The 18,935-nt window shown below is 41.0% G+C and overlaps 1 protein-coding gene across 4 annotated transcripts in view; it reads right to left on the reverse strand.

Annotated features, from left to right (window-relative positions):
* The window catches only part of tnfrsf21 (tumor necrosis factor receptor superfamily, member 21), a 78,808-nt gene extending 60,947 nt beyond the window's left edge, over positions 1 to 17,861 (reverse strand). For all 4 annotated transcript variants that reach the window (XM_020617530.1, XM_020617533.1, XM_020617534.1 and 1 more), the window contains exon 1: positions 17,440 to 17,861. In XM_020617530.1, the coding sequence (XP_020473186.1) occupies positions 17,440 to 17,466 (27 nt within the window). In that variant the 5' untranslated portion in view covers positions 17,467 to 17,861. The remainder of the gene's footprint in view (positions 1 to 17,439) is intronic.
* Positions 17,862 to 18,935: the final 1,074 nt, after the last annotated feature.

The raw sequence follows: 18,935 nt of genomic DNA on the forward strand, positions 1-18,935 counted from the left end.
GTAGGGAAAAGTGAATGTCACCCAATTGTCAAGGTTTAGTTTAGTTTTTTCTCTAAATATTGATAGCGGTAAAGTAAGAACCTAATCAAAGTTTGAATAAAAGCAAGTATTTCTACCCCCAGTTTTAATGTAGGATTTTTTCCCTCTAAATATTGATAAATGTAAAGTTTGAATAAAACTATTGTAAATTAAATACATATTAAACATGTAACTAAAATAAAATAAAACCTAGCACTTCCTTTCTCTTTTCAGAAACATCACATTAAAAGGCATACAGCTTGCATTTTACCTTTAACAAAACACAGAACTCAACACCACATCCCCTAAAGTACAAGATTAAATCCAACAGGTAATGTAAATTATATTCCATAAAAACCTCCAAGAATGCAATATCCATATGTTAGTGAATGTGTAACCATTTGACTACCGCCCTGTCTCCGCACCACAAATATGCTTGCCCCTATAAACTCAAGCTATAACCCTAAGAAAAAGAAAGGCTGACTAGTGAAGATGAATGGCACCAGGCAAGAACACGTAGGCGTATACCAGTGAAGCAAATCAGATAAATAAGAAGGTGCAAAGCTGTGATTTAAAAACAAATAACACAATTTTATAGTGGATCCTAAAATAAACAGGTAACCAAAGCAAAGAAGCCAAAACTGGAGAAATGTGCTCATATTTACTCATACTTGTTAAAAGACCATCACCTCTGTCTTTTCTTCAGTCAACTTTAAAAAATTAAGTGCAAGCCAAGATTTTATGCCCTCAAAGCATTTAAGCAGTGGCCTAACACAACAAGAATTTGTCTTTTTAACAGGTAAGTAAAGCTGGCTATCATCTGCATAGCAATGAAAGGAAATGCTGTGTTTCCTAAGTATGGAGCCGAGTGGCAACAAGTAAAAAGAAAAAAAGAAGGGGTCCAAGAAGCAAGCCTTGTGGAACCCCATACAAAAGGGGCTCGGAAGAAGAAGACACAGCATCGCCAAGTTTCACAGAAAAGGTTCTGTCCTTAAGGTAAGACCAAAACCATTCTAAAGCTATACCTCGAATACCCACCCAGTGCTCTAATCGAGAAATGAGTATATTGTGATCTACCATATTAAAAGCTGCAATCAAGTCAAGGAGCACTAGGACAACACAGTTCCCTGAGTCAGTGGCAAGAAAAATATCATTTAGGACCTTCACCAAAGCTGATTCAGTACTGAACTGATTGAAAAATCTCCTCAGTAAAGCCGGGGCAAGTGAAAACTGTAACTTTATTTAGGCTCACCCAGTATTGTATTGTCCTATAAATGAAAAACATGGAGCTGCTCTCCATGAGAAATGTGAGACCCGGAGTGATGGAATGTAGGAAATAATCACAGACAGGGCACACAAAACGTGGCTCAGCAAGTAAGAATGTTTTTTTCCTTTCCATGAGTAGTGTAGTCGGACACAAGTGAACAGAGACCAGTGGCTCCTGTGTGCATATGTAGAGCAAACGGGGTTGGTGGGTTTGAGGTGATGCACTGAGGGAAGAGTTTTGCTGATGACCCACATGAATGTTTGTCATGATCAAAATCTTCCACTGAACAAAATTCAATAATTCAGCATCATACAATATAGTACCAGTGCATGAATTTTCTTAAAAGACGTGGAGAGGTTAGCCTCATACATCAAATCACATTTGATGCATTTTAATATGGAATTTCAGTTTTGAAAATAACCCAGTGCAGAGAACATCTGGATCAGGAAGTTGTTGTTTTTTTAGATATAAAAGAGGGTAGTGGAATAAAAAATACATTTCTGTTTATTAGAGTTAAACTAAGACAAATTCATTTTATGATTAGTGCTAATAAGGATAAAGCTGTCCATGCATCACTCCATTGTTCTTTCATGACACCACCCATTGTGCTCATTCCCAGAACCTCATCCATAAACATCAGAGCATATTCTAAACATGCTGCTCATAACTCGGTTGCGTCAGTAACATCAATGCATTCATTCACATCAAAGTTCAAAGTGACAATGCTGGTAGGAAACACACGCAGCAGTAAATGGGAATATTCTGCTTGTTATAGAACAATGGATGGTCTTCCTGTGGCTCTTTCTGCTTGTTTGTGGAATTTTAATACATGCCCTGAACATTTCTACAACTGAGGTGTATCACTCATTGAGGCTGTGAAAAGGAAGGCATGCTGATACTATACACAAACTTTCTGATGGTTCAGTCAATGATACTCATGGTTTTCATGCTGGTACCCACGAAGCTGATTTTGTTTAGTCTGGTACTCATTAAAAAAAAAAAAGCCAGGAATCTGGCAGTAGTAAAGAAAAATGAGCCTCATAGCCATTTTTGGGGGTAAACATTGAAAATGGTCCCTCTGAAAATCATTTTAAAGCCTGAAACATACATGTTTTTCAGCATTACCATTAGCATATTACAATCTATTAGCATGTACTGTTAACATGTCAGGGTTTCCTACAGTGTATTACAGCAGATGCATGTCAACTCTGTATGAGTGTAAAATCCTTGCATGACCAGCCACAAATGTGCATTCAGGAATTTACAAATACAGTCAAGATTACAAATGTGTAAAAATGATTTTCTGTGTGTAGTTCTTTAAAATGTATTTACAGATCGTTAAATGCATGTGTACAGATCACCTGATACACAAATCATGTTACACTTGGATTTTCTTGTTCTGAGATCCACAAATTTGTGGTACATTTAATGACAGGTGGAAAACTTGTTTGGCATTTCAAGCTATTTTCCTGAGATAAAATTGCTGGTCACCTTGACTGGACTTTAACTAAATACATATTTTAATGTGAAATATTCCAGTGTCATGTGGCTTTATTATGAATATCATTTCAATTCAATTTAGTGTTATTTGTATAGCACCAATTCACAACAAAACTCATCTCAGGACTCTTTACATAGTAAGGTCTAGACCTTTATTATTATTATTAGTAGTACGTAGTAGTAGTAGTACTGAGAAAAGCCCAACAAATGCCCCTTGAGCAGCACTTGGCAACAGCGGGGAGGAAAAACTCCCTTTAACGGAATAAACCTCCAACAGACCCCGGCTCTTGGTGGGCAACCAGTTGGGGTGAGTGTACAGTAGAGAATGAAAAAAAAAAGAAAAGCAACAAGACACAACAAACAATCAAACACTGGGCAGGTTGATGTGGCCAGTGACTGCTCATCAGAAACGTAGCGCTCCAGAGCCAGGGACATCTGCCCTATCAATATTTAAGGTGATGCCAATTCACAAGTTATAGGTCTTCTGTTCACATTAGGGTAGCCTTCTGTATGTGGTAACAGTGTTGCTAGCTTAGTAACCTACTAGCTACCAATATTATCTTTAACTTAATTTAGCAGGCTAGCTAGCTGTGTTGTTACACATTTCATCCTTTGGCTTTACAGGGTTTTTAATAAAGAGATAAAATTGCTCATCATATCCTAATTTGATTTTAATTAAATATGTATTTTAATGAGAAATAAAAAGCCCACAACACCAACAGATAAATGGTTCAAATCACTCAATTCTCTAACTTCACAATTTTACTGGAATAATAAGAAACCCAAAGTTTCCCTGTCAACACTCCAGAAGAATAAATCACAAGGTGGCCTAGAAGCACCAAATTTTGAGTATTATTTCTTAGCAAATCAATTACAATATTTTGTTAAGTGGATTCAGAAGGACAGTTGTAGTAGCTCATGGATAGAACTAAAACAAAATCGATGCAAAAATACTTCAGTAACAGACCTTGCCTTCCTACCATACTCAATTAAGAAAATGAACTATTTTAAAAACATCACAATCTCTGCAACTCTGACAGCCTGGTGGAAAGCAAACAAAACCACTAAATCATCATTAACACCATGTAGATACACTCCAATTTGGCATAACCCTGACTTTCCAGTTAATAATAATCCCCTCTACTTTCCAACATGGCAACACAAAGGAATAACTCACCTTCATCATCTATTTGAAAACAACCAGTTTATATCATTTAATACATTAGTTCAGTACAGGCAACAGTACGTTCAGTACGTTAGTTCACTCACATCACACAAGGTAAAACGTTTAAAATGGGTTTCACTGATACAGATACCTACTCACAATGCACTCTGGATAGCGCCAATGATTACCTTCATGTTACTTGGACCTGTCAACCCGTTTACTCCCTCTGGGTAGAGGTGACTGAGAAACTCTCCACCATCTGAGCTGTAGAATCCCCCCATCCCCGTCACTCTGTCTGCTCGGTAATGTCACAGAAGTTGACCACCTACCAATTAAATATAAAAACCCACTTCTTATCTCTCTAACTATCACCAAGAAAACAATCTTTCTAAACTGGAAATCAAAAAATTCATTATACATCAACCCACTGGATCAACCTTCTTATAGAATATATCACACTAGAGAAAATATCATCCACCCATAAGAATAATATACCTACCTTCACTGACACTTGGAATCCATTTCTAATCTCTTTTAACTTAAACCAGATACCTGAGGCCAAAGCCACACACATTCAGACAAACTTCTAGAAATATAACAAGCTGCTTTTTACTTCATTATGGTTACTGTCACTATTCCTCATGGTCCATGTTTCTGTTTTGAGTATGACGCCTATTAACCAAATTAACTGAGAATATTACCTACCCCTCCCCCCCTTTTTTTCCTCTTCTCCTCTTCCCTCTCTTTCTAATCATTTACTGATCTGTTAATTTCATTTATTTTTGTGTTATGAATGTGTTTACGTATATATGAGTGTATACATAAGTATGTGAATGGAAAAGTACAGTGGGTACGGAAAGTATTCAGACCCCCTTAAATTTTTCACTCTTTGTTATATTGCAGCCATATGCTAAAATCATTTAAGTTCATTTTTTTCCTCATTAATGTACACACAGCACCCCATATTGACAGAAAAAACTGAAATGATTCAAGGATGATCTATACAGCACTTTACAGCTAAAGCACACCACACCCATATACTGTATCTTCCCCCCCAAAGAAGAAACCCATCCATATGAGCACACCATAAACTGGGCATCTGCTAGTTTGTCTCTGAGGCAGATGTGTAGCTATTGCCTCAATAACAAGGCCATGCATGAAACTGAAAAGCTTTGGCCAGACCTAAATTTATCAGTTGGTGAGTCACTTAATAAAGTGGTCAGACCCCTTCAGTTTTTGCAAACATTACTGTGTGCAAAAAAAATCACCACTTACGTATGCAGGACAGTGAAAGCTAAAGATGATGTGAAACTGTCGCCATGATATTACAACTGTCAAATGGAAGATACCAATTCACTTTATCTTTCCTCACTCCACTTTCATCTAAGATGGTATCTTCCAGCTTCTGACTGGCTGAACACACCTGAGCCAGGTAATCAGCAGCAGGTCAGGCACAGATAGTTGGGAAACAAGCAGGATAGCGGCCCTCGAGGACTGGAATTGGCCATCCCTGGTGTAGAACATGAGAAAAATACTATTACTATGATCACATGGGACTTGTAAAATGGGTCAGCTGTTTTTCAGGCTGAGAGGAAAATGAACTTTCAATTAAAAAAACTTAAATTTGTTTAATATGTTAATATATTTACATGTAAAATGAAATACAGTACAATACGGTAGCATATAAGTGAAACACCTCCCAGGCTTTTTGCTAGACCGTTACAGTTACAGTACATGCAATAAGAAATAGCATAAAGTCACTTAATAAAGTGGTCAGACCAACCTTGTAATAGAATACATCACACTAGAGAAAGTGTCAACCACCCATAAGAATAATATACCAACCTTCACTGACACTTGGAATCCATTTCTAATCTCTTTTAACTTAAACCAGATACCAGAGGCCAAGGCCACGCACATTCCCACAAACTACTAGAAATATAACAAGCTGCTTTTTACTTCATTATGGTTACTGTCACTAGTCCTCATGGTCCATGGTTCTGTTTTGAGTATCACACCTATCAAACCAAATTAACTGAAAATATTACCTACCCCCCCCCTTTTCTCTTCTCCTCTTCCCTTTCTTTCTAATCATTTACTGATCTGTTAATTTCATTTATTTTTGTCTTATGAATGTGTTTACATGTATATCTGAGTGTATACATAAGTATGTGAATGGAAAAGTATATAGTATATTGATATTGCTGTATTACGTTTTTTTTCCCCTTTTCTTTGTTATTTTATTACTACAATCTAGTGTTGCACGCTATACCGGTACTAGTCTGGTACCGCGGTAGTTTAATTCTATTTTCCCTTAAGTAATGAATATCAGTCTGCACAGAGTTGGATACACACACACTACACACTTTCACACACACAACTAAATACCCTGATTTAATAATCCCTTTGCCTCTTTTGTTAATGTCAGTTGTCTCATTTGTCTCATGTAGTATGTTATTATGTGCTTTGTCCTGTAAATGTGTTATTTTGTGTTGTAATACAAAAAAGAGAGAAATAAAAAAAACCTTTTTGAGTAAAACTCATCCAGATAGATTGATAGCAACAGCAAAGTAGAACAAGCTAAAGACATATGACCATATGTGAAATGAATGTTATATAGGCTATTGTTGCTGATAGATATGCAGAAATCAACTTTAGGTGTTTAGCTTCCCAGGTCTCATTTTGATCAAATATATTGATTTAATTATTTTCCATATTCTGATATGAAAGAAAAAAGTCTCTATCTTAGCAGTGCAACTTTTGTGTTGTTGTAGGCCTACTGGGCTAATGTTGGTATGTCATGTGGCTGCACATGCCTGTACTGTATTATGAATATTTGCTTTATGATCAATGTTTAAGATAATGCCTAGTTAGGTCCTCTGTTCAACTTTGGTGGTGGTGTGGTAAGAGTGCTGCTAGCTTAGAAACCTACAAAAAAAAAGTTTAAGTTAACTACTGACTGTAATATTGATTGTAGTCATGATAAGATGGTGCCACTTATGGCTGCATCGATCTTGCACTCTCTCATGTGTTTGTTGGTTTTCCTCCTTTTCTCTGTCTTTTGCAACCCATCCTGGATTACCTTCAGCAGAAAAGGGCTACTAAACATCAGACAACTCACTCCGAACACCTTTTCTCCTATTTTTGCTAATGCAAAAAGCTGTGTGGACATTTTGGTCAAATAGGCAGCACATTTCCACTCTCTAGCCAACAAAATGGATGAACTCCTTCTCATCAGCCAGACTAACTGACTTCTCACACTCTGCAGCTTTATGCTTTAGAGGCTTGGTTCAGCGACTCCATATCGGACAGCGCAATACAAATACTTGGCTTCCGGGTATGCAGAGCGGATCCCATAACAGGGTTATCCAGGAAAATGAGAGGAGGCAGAATTTGCTTCTACATAAATGATGTAAAGATGTCACAGTGTTAGAAAGAACTTCTACAACATGGGCAACATGGACTTAGAGACTCTTTTCATCAACTGCAAGACATTTTATTCACTGCAGGCCCACGACAGCACACTAAAGCACCTGGCCAACCAGACAACTAGCGTGGAACTGAAACATCCCGACTCCCCGCTCATTGTTCTAGGGGATTTTAATGGTTCACCCATGAACTGCCAAAATGCAGACAGCATGTCAGTTGTCCCACCTGGGACATTGGACCACTGCTACATGGTAATAAAAAAAAACACCTCTCTCTCTGTCCCCTGTGGAGCCCTCGGTCTCTCTGATCACTGCATGGTCCATCTCATCCCAGCCTATAGGCAGAAACTTAAAGCTGTGAAGCCTGTGGTCAAAACAGTGAAGAGACAGACTGAGGAGACAAAGCCAGAGCTACAGGCCTGCTTTGACTCTACAGACTCTAGTACATTTAAGGCTGCATCTACAGACCTGGATTAACTCACTGACACTGTGACATCTTTCATCGGCTTTTATAAGGATGTGAGTGCCCACCAAGACCTTCAGCCTTGGTTCACAGTAACACTTAAGCAGCTTTGTTGAGTCAAGAGGAGGCCTACAGAAGTGGGCACAAGATCCTGTACAGGCAGGCCAGGAACACATTGACAAGGGAGATCAGAGTAGCAAAGGGGAGCTACTCCAAAAGATTTGAGAGGCAGAACTTCCTCATCACCTCATTTCTTCTTCCCCCCATGATCACCTCCCTTCCCTCCAGCCCCCCACCCCTGAAGATCTGTGAAAAGGATGTGCATGGCTTTTAAAAAAAACAAAGGATCAGAAAGACACCAGGCCCAAATGGTGTGACCCCCTCCTGCCTGAAAGCTTGTGCTGAATAGATGGCCCTGATCTTCAACAGATCACTGGAGCTGTGTGACATCCCCTCCTGCTTCAAATGCTCCGCCATCATCCCAGTCCCCAAGAAACCCTCCATCAGCACACTGAACAACTACAGACCTGTCGCCCTGACATCTGTAGTTATGAAGTCCCATGTAAGACTGGTGTTGGCCCATCTGAATGACATCACAGACCCCCTGCTGAATCCAATGCAAACAGGTCAGTGGATGATGCAGTCAGCATGGCACCGCATTACATCCTGCAACACCTTTCTCTCCCCAGGGACCTATGCATGGATCCTCTTTGTAAATTTCAGCTCAGCGTTCAACACCATTATCCTGAACATCCACCACTATAAACTGACCCAGCTCACTGTGCCTGCCCCCAACTCTCAGTGGATCACTAGCTTTCTGACAGACAGGAAGCAGCAGATAAGACTGGGCGAAACCACATCCAGCACCTGGACAATCAGCAAAAGGGCCCCCCAGGGATGCATGCTCTCCTTGCTGCTGCTTTCCCTCTACACCAGTGAGTGCACCTCAGGGGGCCCCTCTATTAAACTCCTGACACTCACAGATGACACAATAGTCATCAGTCGCATCCGAGATGGTGACGCGTCAGCCTACAAGGTTGAACAGCTGGCCTCATGGTGCGGTCACAACAACCTGGAGCTGAACGTGCTCAAAACAGTGAAGATGACAGTGGACTTCAGGAGGAGCCCCCCCCCACCCTACCCCCATCATCATTCTCAGCAGCACTGTATCAGCAATGGAGTCCTTCAAGTTCCTGAGCTCCACTGTCTCCCAGGACCTGAAGTGGATGTTCAACATCAGCACCATTACCTCTCAAAACCTCGCAATCCAGTGTAACATGATCCCCGTGTGTCAGGCAGTCTCTGCACACATATCGAATGATCTGTAAATATACTGCTCAAAAAAATAAAGGGAACACAACATAAGACATCCTAGATCTGAATGAATGAAATATTCGTATTAAATACCTTGTTCAGTACATAGTTGAATGTCTTATTTTCCCTTGTGCTCCCTTTATTTTTTTGAGCAGTGTATATTTTAAAGAACTGCACACAGAAAACCATTTTTACACATTTGTAAATCTAGATTTTATTCGTAGATTACTGAACATGCATTTGGGGCTTTCATGAGACACACAAATTGGCTTTTACACATTTGTAACCTTGACTGTGTTTGTAAATCGTCAAATATATGTTTATGCCTAGTTATGAGAGGATTTTACAGCCATAACTCTGGCCCTCTGCTATCATTCTCATTAGCTAGGTAGCCACATAGTATCAGAGCACAAAGTGAGGGACCGTTATGGGTAGGTAAGTAATGTGACCTACACCTTCCAACAGTTATGGTAATATATTACAGTAAATAAAGAGCATTTATTTATTTTTATACTTTTGTTTGTAAGGGACTGTGTACAATATTAAACCTAAATATTGCCATGTAAAGAACTAAAACATAGTTCACAGCCACTGAAAGACCAGACAGCCAAATAAGGCGAGTGAGCAACACCACTTTTTCTCATTTCCCCCTCTTGGCTCGTGTTAAAACTTGTCAGGGAGCAGACTGACCTAATGTAAAACAACCCAGCACTGTCGGCACCTATGGTCAGAAGCCAAAAAAGATAAATAATGTGACAGCTGCTATTCAGCAAGTCAGGGGAGGAGGTCCGTAGGTTAATGGCAGGAAAACAGATGCTCGCATTTGGTCAGTGTTTGGGTATTTCTGTGGTTGCGTTTTGACAATCTCTGCAAGCTTCCCATCCTCCCAGTCAGACACAAGCCACTGTCACTGCATTTCCTATTTGCTGTCAGGGAAATAATAAGCAGAAAAGGAAATAAAGTGCAGCACCATTATACTGTCAGTAAATCCCTGTGTATATACACACACATTTCAGTCTGAGTGCTGCCAGCTTCTCCTAGTTTACGCCAGCTTTGTCTCTAGGTATTGCCACATTGCCCATAAACTACACCATCTGCTTGGTGCACAGACCACCCAATAAAACAACCAGACACAAGGCATCGAGACAAGAACAGGGTTATCTTTAGCTCTGTTCACTTCCAATTCAACATGTCCAGTTCACTATGCACTGTAATCCTTGTCACTGCTAAAATAAAAATCCTGCAGTGACCCTAAAAAAGTATCAGAGCCGTACTTCTCAGCTGATATCTCTATAACTCACAGATAGAGTAATGGGCAGACGGTGAAGAAGAGATCAATCAGATAGTTCTTATTTACATCGTATACGCCGACAGTATGTGGCACCGCTGCAGAGTAGGTTCTTGTTGAGCACACACACAGAGCAACACCTCAGCCCTCTAACTTTGTGACTATGAACAGAACAGCCTGTAATTCTATCTCCAGCAGCAGGCTAGCTAGCAGTCCTGGGACACACCCAGCAACCAAAATGCTTGTAGGTACTGGAGCTGAAGTACAACTCTTTCTAGGTGGCAGGCTCAACCTCAGCCTCTTTTCACTTCCATGTTTTTGTCTGTTTTGTCTTTAGGTTATCTGTACACTTTTGATATATGGGGCTATGGCTGCATGAATAACACAAGCAGTGTTTGTTTTGGCTAGTATAGAACTGCATGGTCTTTGCATGTGTGTGTAACAGACAAAGTGTATATAGCAGTGTACCAGTATAAAAATCTACCTCTCCTCTCTGTGCTGTGTACATACAGTGGTGTGAAAAAGTGTTTGCCCCCTTACTGATTTCTTATCTTTTTGCATGTTTGTCACACTGTAATGTTTCAGATCGTCAAACAAATTTATATATTAGTCAAAGATAACACAAGTAAACACATCATGCAGTTTTTAAATGAAGGTTTTTATTATTAAGGGAAAACAAAATCCAAAACTATAGAGCCCTGTGTGAACAAGTGTTTGCCCCCCTGTCAAAACACTGGTTTATCGCACCTGAGTTCAATTTCTCTTGCCACACCTGTTCGCAATCAAGAAATCACTTAAATAGGACCTGCCTGACAAAGTGAAGTAGACCAAAAGATCCTCAAAAGCTAGACATCATGCCGAGATCCAAAGAAATTCAAAAACAAATGAGAAAGAGAATAATGGAGCTCTATCAGTCCGGAAAAGGTTATAAAGCCATTTCTAAAGCTTGGGGACTGCAGGTGTGTAACAGACAAAGTGTATATAGCAGTGTACCAGTATAAAAATCTACCTCTCCTCTCTGTGCTGTGTACATACATGTTGCCTAGGGAATTTTTAAACAGTCATGCTTTATTGATGCCATAATGTAGGCTATATTGGTAGAATGTCTCATGGCTAGGGTGGGTATCTCTGCCTCTCATAGGATTCAATCCATATCTCGATACATGGCCCACAATTCGAAACAAAAACGGTACAGCTACATTTATAAGGATACAGTACAGTGCAATTCTGAGCAATTTTCAGTTCAGTTGAAATTCAATATTAATACAGCTCCTATTTCAGACACTATGTATAAATGTGTTTAGGGTAGGGAGTTTGTGTTTCCTCAAAACAGATTTTTATTTCAAGCAGCAAAAACTGAATGCTTACAGCATGATGCGATGTGTGTCCTTGCACATGAAATAACATATAGCTTCAGTTACTGATTTTGACCAGGTAACGTTCTAAGCTAATGGACTGTGAGTATGGCTGCTAACAATAGCACTGTTACCTACCTGTAGCGATAGCAACTGCTGCTGCAGCTAACTGAACTGTGACCAGCAGTTTTCCTCCAGTTCAACACCGCATCATTTTCCTAAGTGAGTAGCAAGGTTTGCTAATCCCAGTAGACCTATACTTGCACACTGCAGTTGTTTTATCAAGAATTTCTTCACTGTCTCTGAATTATTTTTTTTTACAAGACCTAGGTTACTAAATGTAAACATACAATTGGAGGCCAGAAGGGTATAATGCATCACACACAGTAGAGCCCAGAGCACAGTAAGAAGGTTACAAGAAACTTGCCAAAGATCTGTTTACAATGTCCACATGGGTATTAGGTTTGAATGTGTGGTTTTGGATCGATGCGGCATCTCTGACTTTTCATTACATGTTTACACCCCTACATGTGACTGTGTAATTTGTTGATTTTCCAAAAATATTAACCTTTGCCACCACATTTCTCAAGCAATGGAACCACTAAATTCAAATTTCACACATGGATCCTGGAATGCTTGGAACTATACAACATCATAAGAGCCTTTATCAAGAATTCAATGGGAATGTGGAAAACAACCCTAGAGGCCAACTTCAAGCCAATTGCACAAGCAGCAACTACCTCTACCTGCAGAGAGTAAGGCAAGTCCTGAGAAGTCAGCTGAACGGAAAGAACAAATTCTGGGTGATTAGCACCTACGCCCTGTTGGTCATCAGGTACCCTGCTGGCATAATAAGCTGGCTGAAGGATTAGATAGAGGCCACTGACATCAAGACAAGGAAGCTCCTTACAATGCACGGCGGGTTTCACCCCAAGTCCAGCATCCTGAGACTGTACACTAAGCGGAAGGAAGGAGGCAGAGAATTAGTGAGCGTCAGAGCCACTATCCAGGATGAAACAACAAAGATCCATGAATACATCAGCAGATGGCCCCGAGTGATGATGTGCTTAGTGAATACCTCAGGTAACAGAAACCAGAAGAACAAGGGAAGGAAGAGCAGGAACCCTCATGGAAGGACAAACCCCTGCACGGTATGTACCACCGTCAAATAGGAGTGGCTGATATCGAAAAATCCCACCAGTGGCTGGGCAAAGCTGGACTGAAAGACAGCACAGAGGCACTAATCCTGGCAGCACAGGAACAGGCTCTAAGTACAAGATCAATAGAGGCCGGGGTTTACCATACCAGGCAGGACCCCAGGTGTAAGCTGTGCAAAGATGCCCCTGAGACAATCCAGCACATAACAGCGAGGTGCAAGATGCTATCAGGCATGGCACACATGGAACGCCATAACCAAGTGGCTGGCATAGTGTACAGAAACATCTGTGCCGAGTACAAGCTGGAAGTCCCAAAGTCATAATGGGATACACTTCCAAAGGTGGTTGAGAATGACCAAGCTAAGATCCTGTGGGACTTCCAGATACAAACTGACAAACTGGTAATGGCCAACCAACCAGACATAGTAGTGGTGGACAAACAGAAGAAGAAGGCCGTAGTGATAGATGTAGCAATCCCAAGGGCTGTGACCCCTAAACTGGGAGAGTGGCTCCAACAGATTCCAGGAACAACATCTGAGATCTCTGTCCAGAAGAGTGCAGTGCTAGGAACAGCAAAGATACTGCGCAGGACCCTCAAGCTCCCAGGCCTCTGGTAAAGGACCCAAGCTTGAAGGAAGGAATAAGACCGCCCCCAAAGCGGGGCAAGTGGGAAATTTTTATTTTTATTTTTATACACATGTTCATACATACAGACACGCAAGTGTGTCAGTATGTCAGCATCTGCTGCTTTGATTTTCATCTCTTGTAAGTACCCCAACTTTATGGAAGTGCAATACTAAATTGTATACTTTAAAATACCATGGTAACATGCATCAAGTCAGGATGGCTGCTGCTTGGGTACTTTAACTGGAGTTGTTCCTCTGTAAAACAAAACCACATCTCCCATAAAACCCAACAGTACCTTGAAAAATAGTGCTGCTCAATTGTATTATAGCCTTTGGGGTTCTAGTACTGTATGCATCATTTTAACAATTGTCAAACATTTTGGCCTGGACAATACAGTATCTAAGCCCCTTAACAACCACACAAAGGGCAAATGAACCCACACACCTGCAATGCAACAGTCTTCAGGCAGAAGACTATCACGAATGCAACTTCAAGTGTCTTTATGTGTCTCGGTGTCATCATAGATCACTTAACATGCACAGAGACACAGGCTGCATGCCACCACTTGCAGAATAGCCTGTCAAGATCAGGGAAGACCTGTCTCTCTGCAGGACAAGCCACTGGTTTAAGATGGCGTGTGTGTGTGTGTGTGTGTGTGTTGGAACATGTGTTACATAATGAGGTATGTGCATACAAACATTTGAGAGTGGGTGGGATGTTTGTGCGTGTGTAGCAGACATTAAGCTGTAATTACTATCCAAATAAGGTAAGGCCCAACACAATTACACACACTGCACACACTAGCAGACAAAACACTCCCCAAAGCATTCACTTCATCCAGCACACACACGTGCCAGGCAACACAGCAGCATCTATTGCTGTGTGCCATTGTGCCTTCCTCTTAGCTCATTTCAGCTAAGAGATCCTCTTAGCTCATTTCAGCTAAGAGAACGAGACTATTTGGATTTGATCATGCTGCATTTATCACTGACAACAGCCAGAGATAATAGCTTGTGTAGATGTTTGAGTTTATTGCTTATGACAGAAGCAGGGAGCACCAGAAGGAACTGATCTAATAAATAAAACATGCAAGTACTGGTCTCTGTAGCTTGGTTTGATGATTTGGAAACATGCTCTCTGGAACACAATAAAGTTTTTTTTTAACATGATTGGTGGTTTAATGTCACTTAAAATATATCAAGCAAATGGATGAAACAGGCTGATTACAACTAAAAGTGACATCACTGAAGTTTCTTGGGGCTTTTACAGTTCACTGAAACTGATTTGGTGGAGAATGAGCTTTCACTTTTCATCTTACGTACCTTTTAAGTGTATGACAGTGTTTCAAATATACAGTAATGTAATATTAGGAGAAGTGATCACCTTCCTTTTTAAGCAATCTTTGGAGCTTTGCAACAAGAGAACTCAGAAAAAAGCAAGGTAACTGATGTTGGAAGAAAATTTCAGCATTACTGCATTAAGCTTAAACATACATGCCTAAAAGTGGAATTCAGCCATCATTTGCTTTAGCATTTACAGCTGTGCTTTTTGTAAGTCTCACATGTAAATAAATACATAAATAGAAAAAGCCTTTAGAGATAAAGAAAGAGACTTTATTGTCATTGTAGTTGTACAATGAAATTGGTTTGGCAGCTCTCAGTGAGCAGCAGTGATAAAAGAATCTAAATAAAACAAATTAGTTACAATAGAAATAGAAATATAAGCAACAACAATAAACCCAACATCAAATGTATACAATGGCATATGTGTACAGTGTTGTTGGCATGATGCAAAACGGTGCAAAGCAGTGCCACGCAATGTACTAGTTAATGTCAGTAAAATGTAAGGTGCTACATGCATTAGCAGCAGGTTGGGGGCAGGTTGGTTATTACAGTCTTCAGTCTTTTGGAGCTGTGGGTGTGTGGGATTGGGTATGTGTGTGTGTGTGAGGGAGCGGGGTGTAACCCAGGCTACAGCTCCAGGGAAGAAGCTGTTCCTTAGCCTGTTAGTGTGTGTCTTCACTGCCCTGTATCTTTTGCCCGACAAACAGTCTGTAGCCTGGATGGGTTGAGTACTGAACGATGTTACTAGCCCTCTTGTGTACGTGGCTAGCATAAACTTTGTCCAGAATGGGGAGCTGGGTTCCCACAATTCTCTGTGCAGTCTTGACTATCCGGGCGGGGTCTCTCCAGTTCTCTGCAGTGCAGCTAGTGCACCATGCCATAACCGGGTGCTGGCCTTTTTTAACAGGGAGGCCACAAAATGTGCAGGTCGGCAGCAACATCTCCAAGACCATCACACTGAGCACAGGGACTCCGAAGGGGTGTGTGCTCAGCCCATTAATCTTCACACTGCTGACCCACGGCTGTGTGCCAACCTACAGCACCAACCACATTGTCAAGTTTGCAGATTACAGGAGTGAGGTGTCCCAACTGGTTCTGTGGTGTAAGGACAATAACCTCTCCCTGAATGTGGGGAAGACTGTTGTGGGCTTCAGGAGACAACCTCTAAAGCATCCCCCACTGGCCATTGATGGTGCTGTAGTGGAGAGAGTGAGCAGCACCAAGTTCCTGGGGGTGCACATCTCTGAGGATCTCTCCTGGACCAACAACACTACAACACTGGCCAAGAACGCTCAAACACACCTCTGCTTCCTCCACAAACTGAGGAGAGCCAGTGTCCCACCTCCCCATCATGCGCTCTTTCTACCAAGGGACCACTGAGAGCATCATCACTGGCTGCATCACTGTGTGGTACAGAGGCCATACTGCCTCCTGCAGAAGGACCCTGCAATGCATAGTGAAAACAGCCAGCAAGATCATCTGTGGCCCTCTGCCTTCCCTCATGAACATTTTTAACCCCCGCCTCACCCACAGAGCCATCACCATTGTTGATGATACCTTCTACCTCGCACACTCCCACTTCAGACTCCTGCCTTCGGGGAGAAGGTATCGGAGTCTTCAGGCCCACTCCACCAGACTTACAAACAGCTTCATCCTCCAGGCTGTGAGGATGCTGAACACTGTCCATTACCTCCCCCCCTCTGCCCCTGGACCATAACCCACCACAGAACATAAAAAAAATACCTCTGCTGTTTTGCACAAACCCAGTACATTCCCCCTTCTTGTTATATTACATTTAAATCTGTTGCTGACTGTTTTTACCATCATATCTGCTGCTGTTGGTCATTTACACTGCTGTCCATGTGCATCTCAATCTCACAACCATCTGACAACTTTTTGTTATTATTTGCTGATTGTACATGGTTTGAGTCATAGCCTATTAGGCTCCACCATTTAGTTTTATCCTAATCACTTTTTTCTTATTCTTTTTAGTCTATTTTTACTTTTATTCTATTTTAGTTTCCTAAATGGTATGGCATTCATTATTTTGATTTTCTGTATGTCCTGCACATATAGTGAATAGGCAATAAAAATCTTTGATCTTGAACATTTATTTCGAAAAACCCTGGTAATTGTATTCAATTCATATAATTTCCTCATGTTTGCTAGTAAAATTCAATTATGTCTTTTACAGGAAGACAACAGATGACACAGGCTGTAACAGAGTAAACAATAGGCGGCTGAGTGCCCTGTCTCTCTCCAGTTTTCCACTGGAGGCTCTTTGTGATGCTCACCCACAGTAGAATCAATTACACACCGGTGGGATATTAAATATTAAGAAACACTGCCTTTCTAACGGTTTATTTCACTGTCAAACCTGGAAATATTTAACTTGAAGTTCAGTGTGGGACGAATAAAAACAGGCACTGGCCCTCTAAATGGAGAACCTGCTGGGGGAGAATAATGGATAAAAACGAGCAGGGAGGTGAATGAAATCTCATGCACAGTACTCACCACCGCGGACACACACGTGGCATGCATCGTCCTGATGTAAAAGATTCCAACAAACGTCCTTGTCCAAGTTGTCTGCTAGAGAAAACACTTTTAATCTCTAGGTGTTCCTCATCCTCCTCCTCAGTTTGCCGGAGGTGAGGCGCTGAGCCAGTCTCTGGTGCAGCAACGCTTTCAGCTGCAGTGTTTGATAGTCGGTGTCTGCAGGTGGTGCGGTTTCCGAAGGGAGGACAGCTTGGTTAAGGAAGAACGCTGTGGTAATTCCCATAGCGATGGTGGATGACGGCCACAATGGAATCGCAGACTCGACTCGCCTGGGTTTGTCCGTGTGCAGTGGCTCCCTGTGCGCTGTGCGGGGCACAGAAACTGCCGCGGTGACGCGCACACGGAGAGGCGGGAGTTAGCGCCACGTCTCAGCCAGTCGCATCGCAGACAAGCTTTGCACGTGAGTACAGGACCAGGTCACTGTAATACATCCATGGTCTTTACAGATGGGGGGGTAGTCTCAGGGACATGTGTCATGCAGGTGAAACTAGGTTAAGATTCATGAATTAGGCTGCATGTCCTTGTTGAACCCTTAGACGTCATGACAGTTGTTTTACCTACAATACAGGCCCACTTTAAGGTAGATGGTACAGTGTAGGGAGGGAGAGTTTCAATGAGCATTAAGGAAACTAAGGTCCTGAACTCTAACATATGGATAACACTAGCATACATCTTCCATGGCCTATATGTTGACCAATTTTATTGGTTCTCTTGTGTTTTTTTTTACCAAATTTACATATATCTTTGATATTAATATCAATATTAATTCAACCCTTGAGATTGGCTTCACTTCCTAATATTTTGGAATTCAGGGAGCCCACTTTATTGGTAGCCTATTTATTTATTTAATTTTAAATTTTTATTTATACTTCTGATCTCAGCAGTTCACTATTACAAATGTGAAAGAACATAAAATTTACCATAAGGTAATCACACTACGTTTTATATAAACTATGCATGAATAAATATATTAGTTTGCCAAAAAGTCATTCACAAAGAAACGTACAGTATCTTACATAGCAATAATGTTAGGAGACCACAGACAGGTCCAACCTAGACATGTTATGAACAAACAAATTATCAGAAATCCAAACAGCTGTTTTAGGGATTTGAGGGATGTGTTATCAACACAGATATAAACATACTGTATATTGTTTCACATGGGGTCAGTAAACAAACCTTAAACACAAGTAATGTGTCATTTTCTGCAGCAGACTTCATCATGAGTGTAAAATCATGATTATGGCCATACCTACCTCAAAAATCAGAAATGTTGTATTTTAAGTGGTGTAAATGAAACTCTGACTACAGTATATGCTGGCATATGGACCTCTACAAGTCCCAGTTTGCTTTCTATGTTTCCGTCCTTTTTACTATGATGATTATGTTTAAGGCTTAGGAACAAGCCAGATGTCCTCAAGATATTGAAGTCACGGTTCTGTTAAGACACTTGA

This window comes from Monopterus albus, unplaced genomic scaffold (assembly GCF_001952655.1).
Source record: "Monopterus albus unplaced genomic scaffold, M_albus_1.0 scaffold191.1, whole genome shotgun sequence".
Classification (NCBI taxonomy): Eukaryota; Metazoa; Chordata; class Actinopteri; order Synbranchiformes; family Synbranchidae; genus Monopterus; species Monopterus albus.